Source organism: Seriola dumerili, unplaced genomic scaffold (genome assembly GCF_002260705.1).
Source record: "Seriola dumerili isolate Sdu_G_001 unplaced genomic scaffold, Sdu_1.0 BDQW01000242.1, whole genome shotgun sequence".
NCBI classification, from domain to species: Eukaryota; Metazoa; Chordata; class Actinopteri; order Carangiformes; family Carangidae; genus Seriola; species Seriola dumerili.
In genome coordinates, this window is record NW_019174497.1 from 7,708,033 (window position 1) to 7,734,852 (window position 26,820).

The window sequence follows — 26,820 nt, forward strand, 5'->3', positions numbered from 1 at the left end:
CACACACACACACACACACACACACACACACACACACACAACAGACCTAACATGTTTGAATATAAAGAACTTGTATGATCTAAACTAATTGTTCTATCACATGTATTGAATGAATTCCTGTCCAGTCATTCCCAGCGATGGACCAGCACCTGCCTTTACTTCTGCTTCTGGCCTCATCAACCATCAACAACCACATTACAGTAACACCTTGGAGTATTACTCCTGCACAGAACAGATAGTCTATACTGTGATCTTTTACACATCCTGCTCAGCAGGGGTTTTGCCAACACTTTTGTACATAGTTTTTTTCATAGTTTTTTTTTAAATATGTGTATCTATGTGTATTTATTTGAATTTATATTGAATACCCTTTTTCAATGATTATTGGAACTATGTAAAAGTTGAAGATTAAGTAAAAGGAATCAAAATCCTAAACCAGCTCTCCAGGGGGCATGAGAGGGACTTCACTGATGAAATGGATTTTCCTTCACTGTCCAGATGGTGGCGTTGTAAGCCTGACTCCACCACTGGGAAACCACCTAAGCTCCAGCTTGTACAGGATACTGTAGGTAGTCCAAAGACATTTGTATGACTGAGGTTTATCAGCATTCATTGACAGGAACTTTTCCACAATAAATTTCAAGGAAAGCTATTTTAAGTTCTATTCTAAGTACAAGTAACCCCCCCCCCCCCCCCCCCCCCCCACCCCCCCCCCCCCCCAAACTAGAAAGTAATGGGCAAGGTTATTCATTTATTATAATTATAAACCATTTGTTTATCACTGGATACACTGTAGAGTGTGATAAATATCCTTCCCTACAAAACTACACCAGGAGTCACTGAGTGTTTGGGGTCTTTCTACATCAGACTCCCTTGCAGTCAGAGTGAAATCTAGATATAACATTTATCTGTGAATAATGTCCGACACACCTCTTTAAGGACATTTTTTCTGTTAGATCATATCCCCTAAAAGTGACAGTGACATTTTGCGTGAATAATGTACTGCACATACACAAAGAGGGGTGTGGCCTACAAATACTAGCATAGTTTCTATGCTCTTGAAAATGTGAAGCTTCCTTCATCACTTCCTCTACTGAACTAGGATACATTGAAGAAAAGCACTTCCTGAAACTCATTTTGAGCGCTCTAACTTCAAGCATTTAAATTTCACATTCTTTACACTTGTTCAGACTGGCAGTAAAGGGTAAACTGTCTGCACACTAGAAGTGGCTGCTCTGACAGGACTTCGTCTTCTGTCCCGTGACACCTAATAAGGGAAGCTACAGGGTTAACATTGTGCACCACCCTGCAAACAGTAAGTACACTGCTGTCACAATGATGCTTTGTGCCTGCATTTGACTCTTATCTCCTTGTACGCTTCTATTTATGGTCACACCTTATCTTTTTCACCACTTTTGCTGGTTTCATTGCACTTGCCCATTTTGCATGGTGGTATCATTTGACAGAAATACCTTCAGTTGTGTTTTTTTCTGGAAGTTAATATAGATCAGTAAAAATGCACACTATTTCTGAGTAGTAGTAGTAGTAGTAGTAGTAGTAGTAGTAGTACTAGTAGTAGTAGTAGAGGACTTTCATTGCTGTAGTATTTTTTGTCATGTATCTAAAGGTATCAGAACAGAAGAATTTGAATACTTTAAGTTGTAGATGACTGACAGTCAATGACGTTTTGTTTTAAAGACTAAAATTAGTATACTAAAGACTACACATTCCTCATAAGTATGAATGTGAGTGTCTATCAACTGTAGGAAATGTCAAACAAAAATTGGCAACATGTCTGTCTCATTTCTTGTAAAGATAAATTATGTGAAAATTACATTAAAGAAAAGGATTAAACTTTCATCCCATTTTTACTTGTTGATGGCACGAAGCTGTTGTATTACGCTCATTAGAAAGCAGTATTTCCTGGAAGCCCTGGGAAAAACTATTCATCTTTTTGTTTGTCTCGGGGGTCACATATTTTCTTATGTATTTACTCGAAAGGAATCAAGAGGGTCTGTGATTCTTTGTAATTTATGAGTGCTTCACTTGTACTAGACTATATTAATTTTTGTATTCTACTTGATGTTAAAGTATAATATATATATGTATTCATGTTTTGTAATAACCCCCACAGTTCTGACTGCATACCTGGCCAGGCTCAGTGGAGGTGCAATCCCCTGCATAAATTGCCTTTACAGTGGTTTGTTTGTGTTTTTATTTGCATTATACAATACAGTACTTTCTTCGTCTTCCAAGAAAGCATGGGTTGGGTCAGTAAATCTTATTGTTATGTCCTGTAAAAGCACTTTGAGGCGTTACTGGTTTATGTAAATAAAAGTGTTTTGCCATGGCACTCCCTGCAGAGTGCTGGAAATAAGCTTTGGCTAATACAGTATATACAGAACATCGGACACTGCTTCTGCAACTGCAGCCTCTTTCTGTACTTGTCCCCTACAAATAAACCAAAGCAGTAGTACAGTTCACAGTCATCTGCACATTTGAATATAGGAAATGAGCTGAAGGTAGAATTCTATGATTAATCTAGGAAACTGTCAAAAGGTTGAAAACAACCTTAGAGTATTTCTTCAATAAATCAGTCATTGCTGATCACTTAGGTGGGCCAACACTAAAACACTAAATGAGGAAGACAGATAACTTGAGTCTATTGTATTTGTTTAAGCCAATTCTTCACAATGAACAACCAGTCAATGACTAATGTTGGACACATAAAACCACACTGCCTGGAAAAGTATTAAGCAGAGTCCAACTGCAATTCCAGTTTAATTTCAGCTGAGAAACTTCACTTATTCAGTTAGCAAGTCGTATAACATTCGGTTGACTTGTGAAACAACCAATTACTAATTTCTGCTGCTGCTAAAAGGGAGTACTCAGTAGTTAATACTACATTATTACACTAGTACTCAGTACTCGTGGGTTGGACAACATCCATTTTGGAAGTCAGCCTTCATTTTGATCTCAACTACACACCTGTAAAGTTTCACGATGTAGACAAAATCTGTCCACCGACTGACAGACACCTGTCAAAAACTGCCTACCTAAGGCAGGTAGTATCCGACTACCCAAACTGCCTCTATGGTAGTTCCTACTACAATAAGTGTCTCCAGGACCATATTTTGGCATCACACAAACACAAAAACACACAGTGACAACTGTACCAAACACGCAGTTGCGAGTTAAAATAGGCACTGTGTCTGTTTTGTCTCTTATTTCTTGTGAAAATTACTTTACAAAAACTAGGATTACACAAAAAACTTGGTCATGACAAACTGTTGGATCATGTTTACGCAATAGCAATAGCAATAGCAATAGCAATAGCAATAGCAATAGCAATAGCAATAGGAACACCAACAGCAACAGTTAAGTTTAGGCAAACTATTTTGTTTTGGTAAAATAAAAATTAAGGAAAAAGATGAACTCAATTTAAAGTACCTGCCCTACCTTGAATTGACCAAAAATGCATATACTCATCTAAAAAATCTGTTATTCAAACTTATTCTATTGTGTATTCTAACAGAAGATATTGTTTCATACTTTCTAAAAATGCACACAGCCATCCTTAGTGTGCCAAACTTGAACAAAAAAACAAAAACAAATGGAACGAATGAAACATCTTGCAATATCACTTTTCTCAATGAAAATAATGACAACAGACAGATATACACTCAACTGAACAGTTCAACTGAGATTATAATATTTTTTATGTTGTGTATGTCCCAAAAACAGTGTATTCCATTATTAGGTCAGAACTTGGTGTGCAGACATTCCCCCAAAAATGCAACAAGCCTTGACATGCCTTTTAAAGAAAAGTTCACTTAAGAGTAACAAGGGGCTACTGGGTGGAGAAATCATTACTGGAACTGGTCTAAGTATCCAAGACTACTTGTGTTGCCTGTATCTTCAGGTACATTCATGTTTACATTTCATGTTTGTGGTCAGAAATTACTCATTTCAAGGCCAAGACATCCTCATCTCTTCAGAGGACTTTGAAGCACAGGCTATAGCCGACTACTAAACCCACTAAACTCTCATGCTACCTCAGCTGTTACTGTTGCTTTTAAATTTTTACATATACAAAAATTTAAATATCTAAATATACACAAACCAGTTCACATTGATGTTGTCAGTGCACCGACACTGAACACTATCAGTACAGAGCCTTTAGACAAGCAAAAGAGTAATGAGTGATGCAATGTCTGGCTGTGTGTATGTTAGCCTGTAACACAAGAAAACAGGAAATTCCAAAACCAGCAAAGCACTTACTGTGAAACTCTCAGAACCAGCTGCAAGCATGGGTTACTCTGTGCTACTTGTCTTACTTTCATCAGTGTTGTATACTTAATCAGACAAATGACATCAGCTGTTGTTCAGTCACAATTGCAGTAAATTGAAGTTTGTACTTGTGTCCAGTCTTGATGTTGGATTGATATTACACTTGCAACAACATGCATTTCTGTGGCAAGGCTTGTATATATCACATATGTAGGTCAACCAAAGTACATGCTCATTACTCACTTTATAAATAGTACCCTAACAAATCAGTATAATCATGACTTAGGAGAAAGCACTGGTCCTTTATTCTGCAATGTACCAGTAACCTTGTTCTTTCCAGGTTAGCTCTTTAAATTATTTTAACAATTTCAAACTTCTGATATTCCAGTTTAACATTACCATCTTAAAACAATGGAGGTAACTGTGGATTCTGCAGCCTTGCAACATCAATGTCCAGAAAAGTAAAAAAATAAAAGAATCAAATAAAAAAGTCAAGCACTTACTAACATCACAAAGGGAAAGTCCTGAGCCCTGTGGATCTTATCTGGAATGAGCTTTGAGACTGTAAGGGAGGACAGTGGGAGTAGGCTCATGTTCATGTTTTAGTCTTTAACAGAGGATTACAAATATTTACATTTTATTAAATGGACAGGATGTGCACTGATTGCAGTGCCAAATGAATGGGAATGAATGTGAAAGGATTTGGCCAATGCCGAGATAATTTCTGTTGTTTCTTAATACAAGTGAAATTATATTTTTATTATTCTCAACTGTATTATGTCCATTTTAGAGATATTAACACTTGGAATTAATTGAGATATTGCATTAAAAAAAACAAAAAACAAAAAAGATTTCTCTCTATCTAAAAATGTCAATTAATGAAAACATTGAAATTGAATACAAGGATAAATGACTTGGGTAAGATGACTGGGTAAAATTGACACTTTTTCTCTCAGTGTGAGTAATTGATGCAGTAGAGAATATGTACTTCTGCTGCTGATTTAGATTTTGTGTGTGTGTGTGTGTGTGTGTGTGTGTGTGTGTGTGTGTGTGTGTGTGTGTGTGTGTGTGTGTGTGTGTGTGTGTGTGTGTAAATGCTCGCGTGTATGCACATGTGCTTGTCGTGAGGAGACCTGAACTGCACTTTAATCTCTTTAACTCCACTGACCCTCCAGCAGGTCTATCATCAAAAACACATGTTGCATGGGCAAGTGCTGTGTAAAGCCTCAGAGTCGTGGCTGTAGCATTTTGGCAACTTTACACTGCTGCAACACCAAACAAATCTCACTTGCACTTTCCACCTGCATGAAATAAATTTTATTTTTTTAAACACATGGCTGCATCCTGCTCCTGCTTTATATTTTCATTTTTTTCCTAAATCTGAATCTTTAGAAACTGAAACTCACCACCTGCCAAACTTAACCTAAATAAGAAGCTGAGCATTAACCCACTTTCTGAGGCTGATCTCTAGTCTGTTCCACTGGTGTCAGCCAGATAGGAATTGCACTGGTCAGAGTGGGTATGTGTATGTGTGTGTTGTGCACAAGTGCTGATGTTGCAAGTCCAGTTCTAATTAAAGCTTTGTTTCTCCTAGGTGAAAAAAGATCAAAATGAGGAGAAGGGACACACCCCTTTGTAAGCAGCAGTCTACACCATGCCTTGGGAAAGGTGAGTGACTACACCCCAGTTCTGGATGAACATAGTATACACAGGCACATGTTCACATTTGTACAGAACAACAAAATAACAATGATGTCAATAAAGTAATACAAGCACAACTCCCACTTATTAAAATTTGAATTTATGCCACAGTTCCTCTCATATCTGTTGACAGCATAGGTAAATCAAAGAGAAACAAATCCAGCGCTATGAATAGCACTGGACAAGGATTAAACTGTGTAACATTCTTGTTCCACTGGCTTGTAACAGTGCTAAATACTGAGAAGGATTTTTTGTGTCATCTGTTGGCAACATGTCATGAAGAGCTACAACGACTATACAAAGGCACAGTTTTTTCATCAAAATCATAAAAGCAAAATGTTCCAGTGCAAATCAAAGTGATATGTACTGTGGTAGGCAGCCAGTTGTACGTAAGAGTTACACACTCAGGTTTCAGCTTCTAAATGAGAACAATAAAACGGTAAACCAAGGTGAAAGTTTCTACACTAATCCACCCTACACACTACAGACAGTGGTGCTCAAAATAAGGGCAGCGAATCAAAGTAGAAAGTGACAGAACTGTGATAAAAGCCTGGACCAACAGCCTTGGGAAAAGATGATTTTGCACCATCTATAAAAGAGGCCCAAACCGGTTTTGAGATGTGTTATCAAAATTTCACATAGCCAAACTCTGCAGCTTCAAATGGCTTTCCATTTTCTCAGTGAGAGTGAAATTTGTTTTCATCTGACAACTACTGCTTTTGGTAAATAATGGATTCTTGAAAACTGTACATCCAAACAACTGCCTCATTAAAACTGTTTAGATATGAAATGCACAAACAGCAATTAAAGCCAGTTTTTCAAATGTACCATGCCACAGTATTTCATATTCTTCTTATTGCCCCATTTTACAGATAGCCACTCACATGTTAGCAGCCAGTTGTGACATACCAGCTTGGATTAGCAGCCCCTGTTGCCATGACGCTCTCACCACCCTAAAATAGAGATAGAGAGGGACACTCAAGACAGCAACAACTAGCAGCTGCATTATACATACAGGCACCAGACCACATAAACAGCAGAGCAAACCCTGACTGAGGCAGGCAGAGTAAAACACAGCAGAGACACATCGCAGACACAAGACAGATATAGACACCAGAAACGCGGACAGTCTTGACAGCGTCAAGAAGTTTCAGCAACACTTTAAAGTGTCCTGTAAGACTCGACATCGAATGGCAGACATATGAAAATAGTGGAGCCAAAGCTAAGAACTAGAGAGTCTAGAAGAAACAGAAGCAGACACATGAAAGCTGAAATACTTGACTCAACAGGCAGAGACTGAGAGAGCCAATCATGGCCCAAATCACTACAGAAGGTAAGAGACAGATAGAGCTTCCTCTATGTTATAAAACTGTATAATGACATTGAGATTCAATGGGATGACAATTAACAGTCGAGGCACTAAGGTGGAGAGATTTGATGGTTCACTTTCTGATTCTGTGAAGTATACCAGCTTTCAGCCAAAAGTGACAGCTGACACAGAGGAGTGGAAATATTATCAAAAGTGAGTATTATGAATTACTGAAGCAATTTGTGATACATTAGGCTACATAAAAGGTCTATTCTTACAAAAAGCAGATCAGCATATTAATTGAAATTTTATTAGATATGTTAAAATACCTTCCTAACATTCCCAGACTGCTTTATGTTGGTCAGGTTTCTATAGCTGGGGCATGTAGGTCAAGGTCAACCTAGAGGCTGCTCAGCTGTTCCAGTAGAGAGTTTACACGTGCTGAGAGGCTCGTCAGGAATGACAGCTTCCGAAATGTGCTAGCCAAAGAACCGGCAGCATATTGTACCAATGTGAGCGCAAATGTTAATGGTGTCATCTGTGAAGGCGCCAAGATCACTCAAAGCCTTCAGATGGATAGTGTTGCATGTAAACCACTAAGGATGGCGAGTCTGTAGCAGAAAAGTTCGCTATCTGACATGATGATACTGCATATTCTGTCTTCTGCTTGTTGATTTGAATACCTCCACAGGGACTGATGCTGGAACTGGGCTGTACTGACTGCAACTTTAATATTATTAGTAACAGTGATGACATGGTGGTCAGAATAGCCAAACTTCTCCATTACTGATGGGATGTTGGATGGCAACAGTAGTTTTCACAGCAAGGAGATTAAGCAAGCAGGCAAAGCTATTTAAAAAAACAACAACTCTGCTGTCTTTCATCTGGTCTGATCAATGTATGAATTCACAGGGCCTCAAGTTTAAAAATAGGGTTCATGCCATGCGTATGAGTAAGAGAATCAGGTCAATACAAATAAACATGACTATGTTTCCACCAAAAGGTCTTGAGAACCAAACTCATGGTACGCGAATAACTTTGTTCTAACAACAAAGACTCAGACATTCACTTTCCATTTAGAGTAAAAGCTAAACAAATCAGTTCCTGTGAACTAGCAGGATACATATCTGCAGATTCCTCAGGAATTTAGCTCAATTAACTGTTCATATATTTGTACTTTACGCTGATCTGGTGCAGTTTCTGCAAAAATGCTAACTTAGAAATCAAGTTGTTGGGAAAAGCAATTTTTACCAACTTAAAATATTGCCTTGTCAAAATGCAGCAACAAAGAAAACCAAGCCTTGAAACCCAATAAAACATAAACTGTCAACCAAGCTTTTAAAAACCATGCCTCACAATATATGTCCGTCATTAATGCAGATAAATTAAAAACTGATCCATTACATAGCACCTAACTTTCATGATACTAGACAACTAGATCGACTCAACTATGATTGCACTTTGTTTCAAATCAAACAGACTAAACACAGCCATGCAGCAAGAGACAAACAGACTGTGGAAGTAAGATCTTGTCATGTTTTCAGTTTTCTCCGTGTTGCATACCATTCCTAGTGCTGTGTGATCCCAGAGGGTGACCCTCTTTTCCCCCCAAGGGGTCGAGACGTCACACTGCCTAGTACACCCAGGACGGACAGTGATTAACTGTGTTTACTGTAACTTGCCCGACACATTGGCAGAAAACGTAGCCAGGATTGAAACCCAAGTCAGCCACTCAAGACCTGTTTACTGATGTGAGTTCAGATGACTCATCCCTTAACCCCCACCACCCTGACCTCAAACTCATATTTGTAGGTCTCATGTTTATCTTCCTGCTATTTGTATTTACTGCCACCCTTAAGATAATGTTATTTCTTCTTCAAGTGCAGACATATTTCATCATGTTAGCAAGTTTCTCAGATTCTATAACCATGTTATCACATTGAAGCTGTGGTCCTTGTTAACTAGTACACAATCATAACATAAAACCATGTCTGTTCAGTCTGCTAATGACTGCTGTGAGGAACTGATTACCTAGTAATCACAATTATTCCACAATATCACAATGGAACATTAACCTGTATGTCACTGGTGCCCTCCACACAGGGACTACAAATGGAAATAAGCTACATTCAGTGCAAATAGTTCTGCCCCTTAAAAGTTGATGACTTGATTTTTTTCCCAGCTGACTCACAGTACACAAAGCAATGCAGGCGCAATAAAGTGGCAGGCTGTAAACTTGACAAACCAAGTCCTGTGTTAAAGTGACAGAACCATCAAACTAACGGTGATGGAAGTAGAGGCAGGTGATGGAAACGGAGGGCAGCACGCCCAGCAGACATTCTGCAGTGCAGTAGGATTTTTTAAGTGAGCTATGACCAAGATGCCAACTTTTACTTTCTCTGACTGTGTGGAAATTATACAAACATGAGTTTATACGTAAAAAATTAGTCACATATAAGAGTGTGATGTAAGGCAGGTGCTCTGCAGCTAAACTGACACATGTGCAGAGGAGTGAATGATATATTTCTCCTATTTGTAGATAAGGCATCAGTAATAATACTAAAGATTTATAAAAAGAAAAAATATAGAGCAGAAAAAGCATGAACCAACAAACCACAAGCACCTGACTAATATACTGGCGATGGTTAGGAGCAGCCATTACACACTGTACACAAAACTTGTACAATTAAGTTAGAAAAGAACCTAACCATATGACAGTTTGTAGTAGGCTAGGTTTAGGCTAGATTACTATAAGCAAATTATTAAAACAGTATTTGTAGGAATGATTCTGTCACAAGCTTTTTGATCCATATAAGTGGTTGGTCACTGTTTTAAACTATGTGGACCAACAGGAGAATTGACATTTTAACTGCCAGGAAAAAAATTACTGTCATTTGGCATGACCCATCTTCACTGTGGGCCCACACAAAATAAAGCTTTGTGCCCAAAACCAGTCTTTATAATTGATATAATTGCAATTTATGGATTATAATATACAATTTCTTTATAGACACCTTTACAAAACCAAGCCTTCCTTCGCAAGACAAAAAAAAAAAAAAAAAAACTCACATCTTTCTCAACTCTCACAGAAATGCCACGGCTTTTCCCAAGAATCTCAATGAGTGAGGTGGACGAGAGAGTACGTCTCATAGCAGAAAAGGTTTACGCCTCGGCACTGAAGGAGGAAGACACCAAGGATGCCATGGCACTGTTCAGTGTGCCAGAGGACTGTCCCATCGGTCTGCATGAGGACAGGGAGAGAGCTCTGCAGAAGGAACTGGCTGAGCAGCAGTCTCAAGAGTCTGCTAAGAAGTAGGAAATGGAAATATATTTGATCAAATCATTAGATCTCTTTCTTCACATCACAAATAAAATAACAGACAGTACTTTGAATTGTTTGCAGTGGATCTTAGGAAGATGTGACTTTTTAGTTTGTAAAGAGATTAACACTTGTCTTTGTTGTGTGTCACTAGGAAGAAGAGTTTCATGTTGAAGCGTTCGCAGTCAGTATCTTTACAGATACCCGTCAGTGGTGACTGGGCTCTGTCTGTGGTTTCCCCAATGCTCTCCCCAACCACACCTGAGCCTCATCTCCCAGAGAGCTTCCCAGACTTCCAGAGAGTTACCATCAGCGGAGATTACTGTGCAGGGGTAAACAGGATTGACACTCCAGAACAGTGATGCACAACTACATGTAATATGAACATGTGACAGTTGGTATCTCAATCTCAGCAATCAAATTGGGTACAATCATTAAAATAAATGTACACAAATGACAAACAATCAACAAAATGAGAGAGGATCAGTGGTCGTTTCACACCAGAAAGCGAAATCATAAAACTTTCAATAGAAACATTTTTCACCTAAGCAAAGGACAGAAATTACTCTCAATTCAATACTGCTGAGACTGCCAGCTGCGTGGTTGCTGAAATGCAAACTACTGAAGACCTCCAATATGACCAGGTGTTGCCTTTCACATAAGGCAACACCACAGAGACCACACATCTAGCTGTGTACCATGTATAATTACAATTACAAAAGGGAATTTAAGAACAGATTTAGTTTTGTATTTTTCTTTTCCAAGTAATTGTTTTAAGACTTGTAAAGCCTTTTAAGACAACGAAAATGTTTCCATGACATTTCCAGATCACAGTTGAGGATTATGAGCAGGCAGCCAAGAGTCTCCTCACAGCACTGTTAATCAGAGAGAAGTACTCCAGGCTGGCCTACCATCGCTTCCCCAGGACCACTGCCCAATTCCTCCGCAACGCTGAAAATGAAAAGTGGCGGGAGGAGGATGAGATCTTGCCAGGTAGGGGCAAACTCTACAGGTTAATACTCCTGCATAGTACATATTAGGGCTGTAAGATATGAGGAAAATATGCGATGACACTGTTCAATATTGCAATGACAATATTACCTGCGATAAAAAAATATCGTGCATATACAATTTTGCTGAGCGAAGCTGAATGAAGAACAGAGACAAAGGTCATTATCTCATCTCCTCTGTCCTCCTCCCTCTGCTGCAGGTAACACTGCTGAGAGGAGGGGCTCCTGTCTCAGGCTATAGTTATAAGTTTACAAAAGTTTGTGGGCAAATGAAGCTGCAGCCTACACACAGGGAGTTTTCCTTTTAGCGTGTTTGTAACAGTTCACTATTAGCTTAACGTTAACGCACTGCGCTCGTGTAAAACAAACCGTGGTGGATGGAGATGTTGAAAATGTGTCTTTTCTACATGTTTAAATGTTGTTGAACAGGTGGTATGATGAAGGACACTAATTGCTTTTTTACACGCAAAGGTTGTGATGACACTCACAGAGCTATGACTGCAGTTGTTGTCAGCTAAGGTAAAAAGTTCACTCCTTACTGGTCTCTAGGGCTGCCTCTGTGCTGTCCCGTGTGTGTGTGTGTGTGTGTGTGTGTGTGTGTGTGTGCGTGCGTGCGTGCGTGCGTGCGTGCGTGTGAGCGAGAGAGAGAGAGAGAGGCTGCAGCCAGACACCAAAACGCAGTAGTATTTCCGGTTCATTTGAATTGGGCGCTGCACCTTGAAAACCCTGCGTGCATGGCATGTGTAAATAAAATTATTTTTTCTAATTCATTTAGTTTCAGTCAGTCTTTTGCGATATGTTTATTGCACATGTTCATATTGCTATGACAATGAAAATAAGATTAATCGGTCAGCACTAGCACGTATTACACTGCAGTTGTCTGTATACTCTTTACTTATACATGTCCAAACAGGGGATATGTACTTTCAAGCTGTAGCTGTTTCTCCAGCTCAGCTGAACAACATTACATTTATTCAAGGAACTAAAAGGCGGAGGATGCAGAAAGTTTGGGGGATGTGTGGATGGCACATCCAGGGTTAACAAAACAATTCAGACTGAGAGCAGAAACAAGCACTGACAACAAAACACACTGTTAAAATACCTACCAATTCCCACACTACAGTCAATGTAATAGTGTCCATAACAGGATGATGGGAAGAAAAGTGTTCGACTATAACAAATAAAATAACTACTGCAACATCCATTTGTTGTCAAGGGTTGGGCACAGTTTCTGTTTTAGTTGTGTATTGCATGGTAATGATGGAGCTGAATGTCTATCAACAGTTCTCCACGACTATTTTTAATACCTCACTTCATGTGTATCAGAGTTAGCATGAAGAGCGTGTGAGCCAAGGTCATTCACTCTATTCCTGCCTACAGATAGTGACAAGCTTCCAGAGGATTCTGCTGAATACAAACCAGCAAACAACAGCAAAGGATAGAGAAAGGAAATGTGTCCTCTTGAAAGTATTAATACATACAGTATATGACTGATATTTAGTAGTAATCTGTCCAACACATTTAGTGTATTACTGAGTTTAGGTAGTTAATAATTTCTTGCAACAATCAGTAACAAACAAAAAGAGCTTGTATTTGATTGATAAAGTATACTAAGTTATGTTATGTATGTTATATTATGACCTCAAACAAGTCAGATGAAACAGTATACAAAAAACTTACCATTAAGTGTAAGGAATGACCAGGCTACAATATTGTTCGGTAAAATATTATGACACACAATTTATAACCATGATCATTTTTTATCATGATTAATCTATGAATATTTCTCATGTTATGATATTGTTTATGTCCATGTAACCTACTGTAAGGCATTCTCTATAGTTTAAATGGCTATGGTTTCTCTGTTATGCCAGTTTATTTATTTACTCCCATCATCTGTAGACATCTGGCCTTTCCCTCATGAAGGGGAAGACCCATACTCCATGGAGGGTATTCCTGAGAACCTGAACTATGAGCTGCAGATGAAGGATGGCATAGTTCATGTTTACAACAATGAAGAGGCCCTGAAACATGAGCAACCCCACAGCCTCCCTTATCCTGACCTTGAGACTTTCGCCATAGACCTGAGCCATGTCCTTGCTATGATTGCTGATGGCCCAACGTGAGTACTCAAGTGCCTTGAATATTCTTCATTACATTGGATCAAATGGACTTTTTACACAATATTATCTAATATATTGTCAATAGTTTTCTATTCCTGATCTGTGGGGACAGATTGCCTAGTCAGCAGGGTGGTCCTGAAAGGTTCATCTGTTGTGTTGCCTCACAGGAAAACTTACTGTCACAGACGGTTGAACTTCCTGGCCTCTAAATTCTACCTTCATGAAATGCTGAATGAAATGGCAGAGCTGAAAGAGCTGAAATGCGTCCCGCACAGAGACTTCTACAATGTCAGAAAGGTTGGTTGGTATTTCAACATCTAGCTCAGTATACAAATATCAAATACAGTGGAAACTGCTTCAAATGATCACTATAGTGATAACCAAATTATTTTCCCTTTTCTTTAGTTCTCATTCAGATTACCATCTGATTGAATTTGTATATTCATTACATGAACACAAAGTAATGAAACAGACAGCTTTGCTATTTAATGATTTAAAGATAGAAAAATATAAACTGCTCCGTTGCCCTCTCCTGCTCCAAGCCTAGTCTGAATAGTCAGGGTCAAAGCATTACACTGCACTCATCTACTTCTGAGAGACAGCAGGAACGATTATTACGCACTGTTAAATACCAAAAACGTGAGCAGAACAGGAACAGGAGGGCAAACTCACTGAGGCACAGAGGTAAAGATATCACATGGCGCACGAGTGCACACAGAAAGCACACTTACATATACACACAGTGAATTTATGTTGAAAAAGCAGGCAGGGACGGTCGTTACACACTGTGGCAGTCCAAACACCTTGTACAAGTAAGTTAGAAGAAAGCCTGAGCATATGACAGCTTGCAGTAGAAGGAACAGTTTTTTTTTTCTACATGCTGTCATGTATGAAAAGACCCAAAATGAACACTGTAAGCAGAACTAAATTACTATAAGCAAATTATTTAAACAGCATTTGTAAAGGAATAATTCTGTCCCAAGTTTTTTGATCCATATAAGCAGTTTCAACTGTATCTAGTAATTCTGTTTTAAAACTTCAATCCCAATCTTTCTGGATGACACAGCTTCAAGCTGAAGAGCTGTTTCACTACAGCAGATGTTATTACCAAATTTGTGACTTCAGTTTAAATAAACTAAGTTTATGGACCTACTGTAACTTGTCCAATAAAATCTGTTTGTTTGATATCAAACACAGGTGGACACACATATACACGCTGCTGCTTGCATGAACCAGAAGCATCTGCTGAAATTTATAAAGACCACGTACCAGACAGAGGCAGATCGTGTGGTTTTGGAGAGAGGCTGTCAGAAGATCACACTCAAGGAAGTCTTCAACAACCTCCACATGGACCCCTACGACCTCACTGTGGACTCGCTGGATGTGCACGCTGTAAGAACAAATTTGAGCCAACGTTTTAAAAATATTACACATCTCCACAGTCATTCCTTCCATAACACTGGAGCCTTCATCAGGATTAGATTGTATTAATTTACTTAAAAGACAAGGTCCCTTGAAGCAAATTCATCAGACATAATGACTATGAGCCTGCCGCCAACAATTAATTTGTTGTTTTCAAAGTACAGCATATTTCACTAACCTGTGCTTATTGACACAAGGATGCAATTATGGATGTTCATGCATTTCATATGGTGTTGCACAATCATTTTCTATGTTACATGCAAGGTCTTTTCAGTGTGTAATATGAAAACAAACAATCACTTTGCTGGAACGAGAATGTCATCATCTGTACGTAAGATTCATCCTCTCTCACGAATCACTCTTCTAGGGAAGACAAACATTTCACCGGTTTGACAAGTTCAACTCCAAATACAACCCTGTGGGAGCCAGCGAACTGCGAGAGATTTACTTGAAATCAGACAACTACATCGAAGGAGAATACTTTGCACGTCTCATCAAGGTGTAGTATGGGTTAATATCACTTGAAGGCTCTGCACATCAATATTTAAATTTGATTTTCTGCTCAGGTTGAAATTGGATAGAGCAAAGATAGAATTACATGACCTCAACAAATTCCATAAACCAGTACAATGATCACAGTTTGATTCAGGATTGACTGTCAATACAAAACCATTTATAATTCAATAAACAGAAAAGGGGGCACTAGGTCTTCACTGTATGCCAAACCATTCACTCATGTCCTTAGACCTACTAAAATGCTAAATGAAACATAACTGGCAGTTAAGCTCACTGGTATTGATTAAACTCAGAACAGACACAAGAAAAAAGAGGAGAAAAGTTCATGGAGGTTCACAGCTTTATAATTTTTTTTAATTTAAATGCATCAATTTAGAAGCATGTTACAGTCTTCTGCCTGCTTGAGAATAACGAACTTTAAGTAATTCAGTGCCCAACATCACTAACTAAAACAGTGGTCTATGTGTGGGGCCAAAGAAATAAAAAGAGTGAAGCGCTCTGTTGTGCTGCCACTGACATTATGTCTCCAGCAGTGGAGAACTCCCTGAAATCCATCCTTATCCACAACTCTGTATATTATTTCTATGTATGACTATTTCTTCACCCAACCAGAGTTCACTGAAAGTCTCGTGAAGTGGTGTGTGTTGGCTGGCCAGCTTGTTTGCTAGTGCTGGAGTTAGTCTCTCAGCAATGGGAATTGAAGTTTTAGCAACATACTTCACTACTGTCTTGAAAAGATTACTATTAAGTTAATAAATCCAAAATGTGGCCACACACTTGTCTTCTTTCGAGAGGAACTCGAGAGTGCGTGCTGTACACTGTACAGGTGTGGCACTGCGCTATTGTGCTGCAAAAGATGTCTGACAGGCTTTTCTCACAGAAAATATTTTTCCATGTCACAGTGGTGCGTCAAAAAAAACAAAAAAAAAACTGCAATAACAGATCTCAAGATGGCAACAGTGTACAGGGCCTTCAACTTTAGCTTTTTACCTCTTATGTATTTACAAGTACAATCTAAAGTAGCATCTGTCTTCCTCCTCCTTTCATGTCTATGATGTTTCTTTGGAGTATACAGTACACTAGCTTTGTGATTTGCTTTGTGACTTGCTTTGTCATTACTAACGTTCACTTCTGCTTTATCAGGAAACGTCACAAACTTCCTGTTTGGTATGTGTTTCAGGAAGTAGCTAAGGAGCTGGAGGACAGTAAATACCAGCATGCTGAGCCCCGTCTGTCCATTTATGGCCGCTCTCCCAGTGAGTGGGAGAGCTTAGCAACTTGGTTCATCCAGCACAAGGTCCACTCACCAAACATGAGATGGATGATCCAAGTTCCCAGGATCTAGTAAGTGCTCAGTGAAAGCAGTTGCCAACTACAAGACAGCAGACACATTCCTTACAATAAGACAAACTCAGTCCAAAGGGGACTGGGTCTGTTTAAAAGTGGGAGGGCTGTTGTAATTAAGAAATTTGAAAAAAGGAACATATTACCAACTCATTTATAGAAATATATCAGTGAAGTGGCATATTGTTTCCCCTTTTAAACAGTGATGAAATTTTAAGTGACTAATTTTTCAATTTTTGGTAGTCATAGTTACCAGTTACGAAATCTTGAGTAGAAATGCTAATGTCAGTGTTGCCAAAACTTTGGCTCTTGTAAACTCAGAAAGCTGGGGTTTAATTTAACTCGCACTCAAATAACATTACTCACTAAGCTGTTCTCAATAAGCAAACAAATACTAAACTGTTGTTTGTATGGGAAGATGAGTTGATTTGATTCCTTGTCTTGCAGTGACATTTTCAGGTCAAAGAAATTAGTACCACACTTTGCCAAGATGCTGGAGAACATTTTCCTCCCCCTCTTTGAGGCGACAGTCAATCCGCAGAAGCACAAAGCAGTACATGTATTCTTAAAATACGTAAGTACCATTATGATGGGTGGAATTTGTGAAATTAAAAGTGAAAACTTTTAAATTGCAAAACATTTCAGTTCTTTGGGAAGAGACAAAGCAGAAGAACAGTAAAAGACGAAGTTAAACTACATCTTGATGCAATGATGAAGAAACATGCATAGCTGTGTAACATTTGTTTTGCAAATGTGCTGATATTCTTTGTTGTTCTGCAGGTGACAGGGTTTGACAGCGTGGATGACGAGTCCAAACACAGTGACCACATGTTCTCTTACAAAAGCCCAAAGCCTGAGGCGTGGATCACAGACGACAACCCTCCCTATACCTACTACCTGTTCTACATGTATGCCAACATCATGGTGCTAAACAACCTGCGCAAGTAAGTCCTGCTTGTCTGCGCATGCAACACCCACGCAAAAGAGTCCAGGGTGGTTTTATATGACACTGAATGCCAATCCATTTAACACCACGGGTACAAGTTATACGTTTTCTGGGCACACGTGTGGGTAGGGATGGGTAACATTAAGATTTTAATCGGTACATCTACTCTTACCGATACTGCTTTTTGATTCGGTATTTTAATGGTACTCTTATCGATGCTTTTTGAGGAAGAAAAAAAAACTTAAACAAAACGTTTATCACACTTGTGACAACGGGCTGTGTCTGCATCAACTCTGGTAAAGTAGAGCCACACTTTGGACCATTTGGTTCTCTCCGCCATGGTTATCTATCTAAAGGTAAGCTACGAGCTTGAGTTGTGCAGTTGCACTGCACTGTCTCGTGTGTGTCACTGGAACAACAGCCCCGCCCCCCTGCCCTCACACAAACAGCAGGCAGGCAGGGAGAGAGAGACAGATCTCTCGTCTTCTGTCAGAATAGCAAAAATATAACATACATAGATGGATATTTGACGGAGTTGGTGAAATAAATGTGCAAGATAACATTTATCTAACGGAGAAAAAAAACTAAATCTGATCCACCAGATAGGGATACAAATAATATTTGTACAAATACAAATTCATGATTTGTGTTGAACAAATGTTTTCTTAGAGGTGGAAGCACCACTAAAAATGCATGATTTACACAGTGAAATGCTACATATTTGTCCCTCCCCAGGGAGCGAGGACTGAACACCTTCCAGTTTCGTCCCCACTGTGGTGAGGCTGGCTCCATCACCCACCTGGTCTCTGCCTTCCTCACAGCTGACAACATCTCCCATGGACTCAACCTCAAGAAGGTGCAGACCTCAATTCAATTCATTACTAGGCTTTGATACACAAATCGATACATATTGATATCTTAAGATGCCAATACAGAACACAAGATTACTGATTCTGTTGCGCTCACCCTCCCAGATTTTACTTGTTTTGTTTTTAAATGACACTTAACCTGACAAGCAAGTAATGCTTCGGCATCTCACCACAAATGCAGTTGAGGGTCAAAGATACAGATGACAAAAAGCACAAACAACACTAAAACCTACCTCTACAAAGAACAAGAATTTCAGGTTGAAGCCTTCATCTTCACGCAGGCGCTTTAATCTATAAACAATTTAAACTTGTCTACCTCATGACTTTCCTTTATCTCTTGATCTGAATTTCTGTAGCTGGCTTTTTTCTATGTTCAGCCATGGTGGGTACCTCTGATTGTATCTGCTACACAGTTCTGCAGATAGTTTAGTCAAAACTATTTTTTGTTGCTGCTGACAGAAACCCTAAAATCTATCACTTGCAGTGCACCAGCAATTGTAAGAGGTTTTATGAACTGGGCATAGGTTGAAGCATTCTTACATTAACCAGTGTATAGTACTCAATGACACACTTCTAATGTATCAGTGAAAAATTCATCTCAGGTAGGTAATTTTCTTCAGTAACCACTTAAATTAATATATAGCATTACTCATATTACTATGGTGTTAACTCCTTCACTCCCCAGAGTCCAGTGCTGCAGTACCTGTACTACCTGGCCCAGGTCCCAATTGCCATGTCCCCACTGAGCAACAACAGCCTGTTCCTGCAGTACTCCAAGAACCCTCTGCGAGAGTTTCTACAAAAAGGCCTGTGTGTGTCGCTGTCTACTGATGACCCCATGCAGTTCCACTACACCAAGGTCCGAAACACAGGAACTAGAACAAATCATATGATTATACATTTTCAACACACCCAGAATCACCAATTATGGGAGATATAAGAATTTGAAGACATTACATAAAAACCCCAATTACACCAATGCACATTAGCTAAAAATATCCATCCTTACAGTGAAACACATTTGATACCTGATCCTAAAATTAGCGCTAAAATTTCTTGGTAGCACCTTATCACAAATGTCCCTTTGAATCCTTTTTCAGGAGGCTTTGATGGAGGAGTATGCCATCGCAGGCCAGTTGTGGAAGCTGAGCACCTGTGATTTGTGTGAGATAGCCAGGAACAGTGTGCTGCAGAGCGGACTCTCACACCAGGTACAGTGCAAATTTTTTGCTCCATCAGTTGCATAACTGGGTTTTAGGACAACAAGAAGACTTCGGAAGTATGAGGAAAGACAATCCTACCCATGTGTTTTCCTATCACACTTCCCTCACAGCTTGAAAAGATCAGATTTGTAAAAAACTTTTGCACACTGCCAAAAAAAAAAAAAAATCCAATGTTTCATCTGACAACATAACATTCAAATCAGGGGGTTGACTAATAGTTCACAATTCAAATCTCATGTTGACACGTTGAAGAATTTGACTTTTTTTGAGTAAGTGAGTGAGTGGTTCATGCCTATACGCCAACAGAATTTAAGAAAAACTGATAATGGTGTATCATCTGATTTCAGCTGATTTAATTTTTCTAACATGAACACATAACATACATAAATATAAAATATTTTTCTTAAGAGTTGACACCGTCAGTGACACAGACATTGTTCAGTTGAAAAATAAACTTGTCAGTGCTCTCTGGTGAAAAATCTATACAGTAATGACACTGTTTCTAAACGGCCTCAAATATATGATTGGTATTAACTATAGTTTCTTCTCGTCAATACTGATATATGTATAAGGGATATGCTAATATTGGCCAGTATATTGGATTATTCAGATTTATTGGTTAGGCTTTACTTAACATCACTGCAAAAATAAAAACCTACAGGCTGTACAAAACCCTTTCTTTAATGAGTAAATTACTGGTCAGAAAACATTACGTTATCCCCACCGGCATTATAAGGACATGCAAATCCTCTTTTGTGCAATCCCAGCCTTGGTTAACAAAAGGTCCATAAAATCCCATCTCCATTCCCTGGAATGTCTTTTGCTGCGTAACACTTTATGGTCCAATTTAAAGCTTGTGCCAGAGCTCATACTACTACTGTATGTGTCCTTATATAGAGAAAAATCATTCAGTCATCCTGTAAGCTGACCAAGTATGTGGACAGCCTTTCCACTAAGAGAAAGGTCAACAATTCAACCAAACAATTGTTATCAGCCATGTCCCATGTTGCAGTCACTGAGCCACATCCTGCTCTATACAAAAAGAGCCTGCTACATTCTGTAAACCAATTTTTTTAACCTTCTCACCCACAGGAGAAGAAACACTTCATTGGTTCCAACTACCTACAGGACGGACCAGACGGCAATGACATTCGGCGGACAAACGTGGCACAAATCCGCATGGCCTACCGCCACGAGACACTGTGCAATGAGCTGAGTTTTCTAGTGGATGCAGTGAGGACTGAGGTCGGCACTAGCCCACCTGAGTGATTGCCTACGCCAGCACAAACTGTGCCTGGATACGTCCTCAGGGACAAAAAGGGGCATAGGCTACAGAGCATATACATTTTCTTATAAATCTTCCTGCCCCTTATTTGAAAAAAAGGGGTTCTTACTGGTTTATGTTGACCTTGGTGCAGGCATTTGAAATGGCCTACTTAATTTAGCATGATGAAAACTTGATTTTAAGACTGTATTCAAAGCTGTATCTATGAACTTCACCGAGTGCCTTATTTTATTTTTTCAAATGCATGATTTTGATAGATGTGACTAAGAGGTCAGGCAACTATTCAGAGACTGGTGCAAGTGTAACGGAGCTATTTGGCTGAAAGCATAGAGGTGAAATCAGTATCACAAAGCCCTGTTAGACTAATTAGAAAGAATTTCTTTTTTATGTTTGTCATTTCTCATAGTTTTTGATATGGAAATTAAAGATTGCAGAACAGTCCAGAATGTTTTTAACTGGATATTTTGGGCTCCAAAGCCCCAGGTTTACTACATATTGTTTGGGTCTACATAATTTGATGAAACAAAATTAAAGTATAATATCAGCTATGATGAGCTCTCAATCCTCCATCTTGTGGTCCTGCTTTTCTAGAGGGGCTGTGTCAAAACCTATCTTAAATACCTTTACTGTTTTAGTTTACTGCTTGCTTTGATTTTTCATGATCAATTAATTGTTCAGTGTATAAAATCGAAGAAAATGCTATCATTACTCCCTGAATCCTTAAGTTTTTCTTTTCCTTTTGTCTGTCTGATTGTTCAGTCTGACAGTCAAAATCACAAAGATGTTGAGTTTACTATCATAGAAAGCTGAGAAACTAACAAATATTCAAATTCAACAATATGTTACCAGAGATGTTTTAGCTTAATAAATCAATTTAAAATGATTAACCTGTTATCAAAATTGTTGCCAATTAATTTTCTGTCAATCAACAACTCAAATATTAAATCTCTAGACTACTAGTTGGTTTTTGGGATGTTTGGGGAAACACTGAAAATACCATGTACAGTGGAGGTCATTTGGAGCCAAACAACAAATATTTGCCCGGAGCCACCTGGTAGGTTAATCCTGCCATGCATTTTATATAAAATTAGTTATTGACAAGTTCTGCTCATTTTCAGACTAAAGTAAAATAAAGTAACATGTTCTCACACTAGCAGCTGCCTACCTTAACATTAGTGAGTGGTAAACTGGTGTCTGCTGGCCGTAAGGAAGAGGACACTTGCAGTGAAGGATCTTGTCATTTCATTGTTTAACTGCAGCCTTCTTGGCGCTCTGTAAAAACTGGAAAAGGTAGTGAGGTTAGTGTTTGAGCTTTTCACATTGAGAGAGAAAGATGATGGTCAGCACACAAAAGCAGGGGAAACTACAAAAGCTATTACCAGGGTATCAGCAGGTTTTAAAAAGAAAAAACAGCCTCAGGGGGTATCAACAAGTCTTAACATAATTTACAAAAGGCCTTAAAAAAATTTCAAGCCTGTTAATTACAAAAAATATTTGTTAGTGATTTTAGCAAAACCTGGGTAGAAAATCCCTAGCACTATTGTACCATACAGCTGACATAGATTAATTTAAATAAATTTGATTAAATTTGATATTTTTTAATGGTTAATCACAACATCCATTCATTTCCTGCTGATTATCCAGGTCGAGTCATGTTTAAGGATTAATTAACTATATTTTTTTGACATAAGCCAGATATCGACTAAAACATGGAATAAATATTGGGCAGTATTACCATCAAACAGGTATTAAATTACATTCTGTGTGACATCAAAAATATACAGAAACCCTAATTTAAAGTGTGAAGTTACCAAGGGACGCTTAAGTTACCTTTTGATTTGGCAGGTCAGGGGAAACTTAATGGAAACTCATTTTGCATTATTGAGCGAACAGTTCACCCTCTAGATAAAAAAAACACTACATTTAACCTTGTCAGATCTGTTTAAGTACAGTGTTTTTATTAAATCAAGACCAGGTCCAAAGTGGAAAAAAAGCAGTGAACTCTCCCTTACTTGATTTAATCAATAAAATCAAGTTTTTCACAAATTTGAAAGTGGGTTTCAAACAACATTAAGGCTTTAAATACAATGCCTAACACATTTTCACAACAGTAAGAGGTGCAAAAACACAGGGAACCTGTCGCTCAATAATGTGAAATGAGTTTTCCTTATATTTCCCCTGAACTGTCAAATCAGAAGCTAACTTCAGCAGCACCCTGTAGTAACTAGTAACAGCTGTAAACAAAAATACTAACTTTTAACTAGTATTAAAGTCAATAAAAACTCATTTCCAATTAGTATTTGACCTAATGTCCATGTAGGGTTAATTAACCTTCCATATAATTTAGATAACCTAGCCAACCTGACACCTGTTGTACATTGATATATGTAAGGTTTGGGTTTTGAGCTAGCCAACGTTAACGCAATTAATGGCTAACGTTGGGGGGATATTTTAAGAATAATAATAAAAAAATAAATTCTTTTTGTAAACACAATTTACTTACCAGAAATGTCCAGACTTTAGGGGGACAGCTTTCCAATGGTGTGCGCCTTACTGTCGTCTAGCTCTGGACTGGTTGAAACCGGATGACACATCTTACAGTTCCTTTAGATAAAAAACGAAATGAACAATATGAGATAACGAATGAAAATTTGTCAGTTGGAACAAAACTCTGTTGGTCAACGGTTTTACAGGTGAACCATGTTTCAGTTATTTGCTTCAGTTAAATTTTTGTACACTATTTGCGGCCTAAACACAATTGAAATGACCTGCAGTCAGCTCACTTTGCTAACAGTTCATAACTTAATGACCCTGACAACACACCCTAATCCCACCGTGATGAAGTCAATGAGCCGCAGGTGCTTCACAGACCCTAGCCGTTAGCTTGACTTAATCATATCTCGGTCCTTTCACATAGTCGGTGCTCCTAAACTTCATAAAAGTAAAATAGTTAAAATGTGAACTGAACAATGCGGAGGGGGACTCTTCCACCAGGTGTAATAAGTCCAGTCAGGTTTGTGTAAAGTTGCCAAAAGAGACAGCAGAGTAAATCCCAGTCATATAAATTCAAAATGGCGCACATTCTTCTTCGTCAGCAGACCGCAGCGCCACTCAGCCCCATGATGTCCAGAAGCTGTATCACAACAGCCCCTTCTGCAACAAAAAAAATACACAATTGGTCCATGTAATTTGTAATAAATACTTTCCTCTCTTCAATTATCATCCTACTCATTAAAGTGCTACACCTCTCTGTTGACTGCATTTATCTGGAGTTACCTCGAAGTGTCAATAAATATTATCTGATTTGAGATATACAATGAATCCAACAAGACTGCAGATCCTAAAATCAAATGTCAAAATCATAAATGAAATACTTGCCCCGGATTTTATTCCATATTGCCCTACTGTTCTATAAAGAGAAATTACACAGTACTGTGCTGAAATAATGTATGAAATAAAGACATAAAAATGATAATAAAAAACTATATAGCACATATTTTTAATGTTTCATCATTGGTACATGACAGCATGTAGGTTTTTATTGCATAAGATTTCAGTTGCATGTTTAAATAAGATAAACCTTTTAGATGGTCAATTATACAACTTGTTTTTAAATAAATTTAAAAGACAGTGAAGATATCAGAGTGGTGTCAACCTTTAAGTCCATCAGAACACAAAGTCTTTTAAAGTGCAAAAAGTGAGTATCTTTTTATTAAGGATAAATACAGTATAATAAACTGAGTAAATTCAGTTTTAATACACCTCCATTCATTCAACTTTGCAAATGAAATGTCTTCAATAATGCTAAGCCTCATGTCCAATTTAGGATAATGCTACCACCTTAAGGTTGAAATGTTACATTACACAGCAATTTGTGTGCTTAGGGCATTTTCAAAAACATTAACATACATGTGTGTATGCAGGATCAGATGTTTTATAGTAATCTATCATGAACATTTCTCATATCAAATGTTTAATAACGTCTCAATGGACTATGCAGTCATGTGGCCACCAGATCAGACTGCCTGTGATCAAACTCTTGCTTAATTTGGTGAAAAAAAGCCTAGTGCTGCACATTTTTTAGTGCAGATAAGTCTCAACTGCTGTTGGATTACAGTGTCAGATAATATTTTCCACCACAGAGATAAAATCCTCTGTAGTTGTGCAAAAACACCAAGAAAGCTACAGTGAAGTTTCAAAGTGCAATTTGTCAGCATCGACAACCAAAAATTACTTTCAGTCCAATAAAATTTCTTTTATGGTCTATTAACGGAACAGAAATCAAAAAGGTATATAGTAAATAGCTACTGTGTGAAATTAAAAGATGTATGTTACTTTACTGTTGAATAATTGAATGGAGTTATTGTTTGATACTAGGAAAAACATTTTAAAATATCTAAACGTGACCAAATGCAAAGTTGATTTACTCACACAATATCACACAAAATAAAATTGAATGAGCAATTTATATCTCTACAACTTTAAATAAAGAATTAGAGTTTAGTAAAATAGAAATTTATCACTAATGAAAATTAATACATATTCACATTACATAAAATACTTCAGCATGGATCCAGTTCACATAAATCACAACCACGTCCACTTAACTAAAAGTACTCTCTGTGATTTATTTGATTTGGAAACCAGGGCAGAAAAGCTCAAAACTGTTTTTGTGGCTTTCAATTCTACATAACTGCGATCCTACAAAATGTCAGTTGTGACTGAAAAGCTGCCTATCTCATTAAATCTATTATCTTGAATTAACAGCATGACAAAGCAGAGATAAGAATGGCTGTTTTGGGCTTGTGAACTACAGTACTTCTACAGCAATCAGATCAAAAATAATCTTAATACAATTATAGAATGGAAAAAAAATATTTAAAAAAAATTAAGAAGATTGAGAACAGCATACATGACAAATAGTGGTTATTTCAGATAGCAAAGAAGACACCAGAGCAAGTCAAGTCATTAAATCATATAAAACTAATTAGTCCTGTTCACCTGAAAGACTATCAGTCACTACATCAGGTCTGTAGTCGATCGGAGCTTCAGTTTATAACATGTTCACATAACACGGATCATAAGGCATGTCATGTGAGATATAAACATGCAGGGTTACATTGCACGGACTACACAACAGCTTTACATGTGGAAAATAAATTTGGCTTCACAGTTTGACCAGATGCTCTGGCATAAAGGTGGTGTGTTTGGTATCTTAAATTTGCACTTGAAGCAATTTTGGGAAATGTGCTTATTTGTAGATGACAAGATCGATACCACTCTCAAATCTGTCTGTTGTACAGAGGGCTACAGCCTGCAGCCTGGAGCCAGTTAGCTTAGCTTAGCTTAGCATTAAGACTGGAAACAAGGGGAAACAGCTGTCCAAAGCTTTCAAAATTCACCTACCAACACCTCTAAAACTCACTAATCAACACATCCATACAAAAATTTAAGTATAAAAAC

General features: G+C 38.2%; 1 protein-coding gene across 3 annotated transcripts; it reads left to right on the plus strand.

The window, feature by feature from the left end:
* The first annotated feature begins 1,078 nt into the window (after positions 1-1,078).
* LOC111229881 (AMP deaminase 3-like) lies at positions 1,079-26,236 on the plus strand. Of its 3 annotated transcripts, none has more exons than XM_022756381.1 (16): positions 1,079-1,315; positions 5,885-5,958; positions 10,390-10,612; positions 10,774-10,951; positions 11,447-11,612; positions 13,532-13,751; positions 13,920-14,049; positions 14,950-15,144; positions 15,542-15,673; positions 16,871-17,034; positions 17,482-17,608; positions 17,815-17,978; positions 18,716-18,836; positions 19,535-19,708; positions 19,950-20,060; positions 21,165-26,236. In XM_022756381.1, the coding sequence occupies exons 2-16, from the start codon at positions 5,901-5,903 to the stop codon at positions 21,339-21,341; spliced, it is 2,340 nt and encodes a 779-aa protein (XP_022612102.1). In that variant the 5' UTR covers positions 1,079-1,315; positions 5,885-5,900; the 3' UTR covers positions 21,342-26,236. The 3 variants fall into 3 exon arrangements, with proteins under 3 accessions (XP_022612102.1, XP_022612103.1, XP_022612104.1); XM_022756382.1 differs by lacking the exon at positions 1,079-1,315 and adding an exon at positions 2,138-2,200; XM_022756383.1 differs by lacking the exons at positions 1,079-1,315; positions 5,885-5,958 and adding an exon at positions 7,038-7,324.
* The last annotated feature ends 584 nt before the right edge of the window (positions 26,237-26,820 follow it).

Excerpts from the sequence above, each read along its gene's own strand:
- LOC111229881 (XM_022756381.1), top strand. The coding sequence starts at position 5,901 with ATGAGGAGAAGGGACACACCCCTTTGTAAGCAGCAGTCTACACCATGC. Across the intron at positions 10,952-11,446 it reads GCGGAGATTACTGTGCAGGG|ATCACAGTTGAGGATTATGA; the intron begins GTAAACAGGATT and ends TGACATTTCCAG. Across the intron at positions 11,613-13,531 it reads GGAGGATGAGATCTTGCCAG|ACATCTGGCCTTTCCCTCAT; the intron begins GTAGGGGCAAAC and ends CATCATCTGTAG.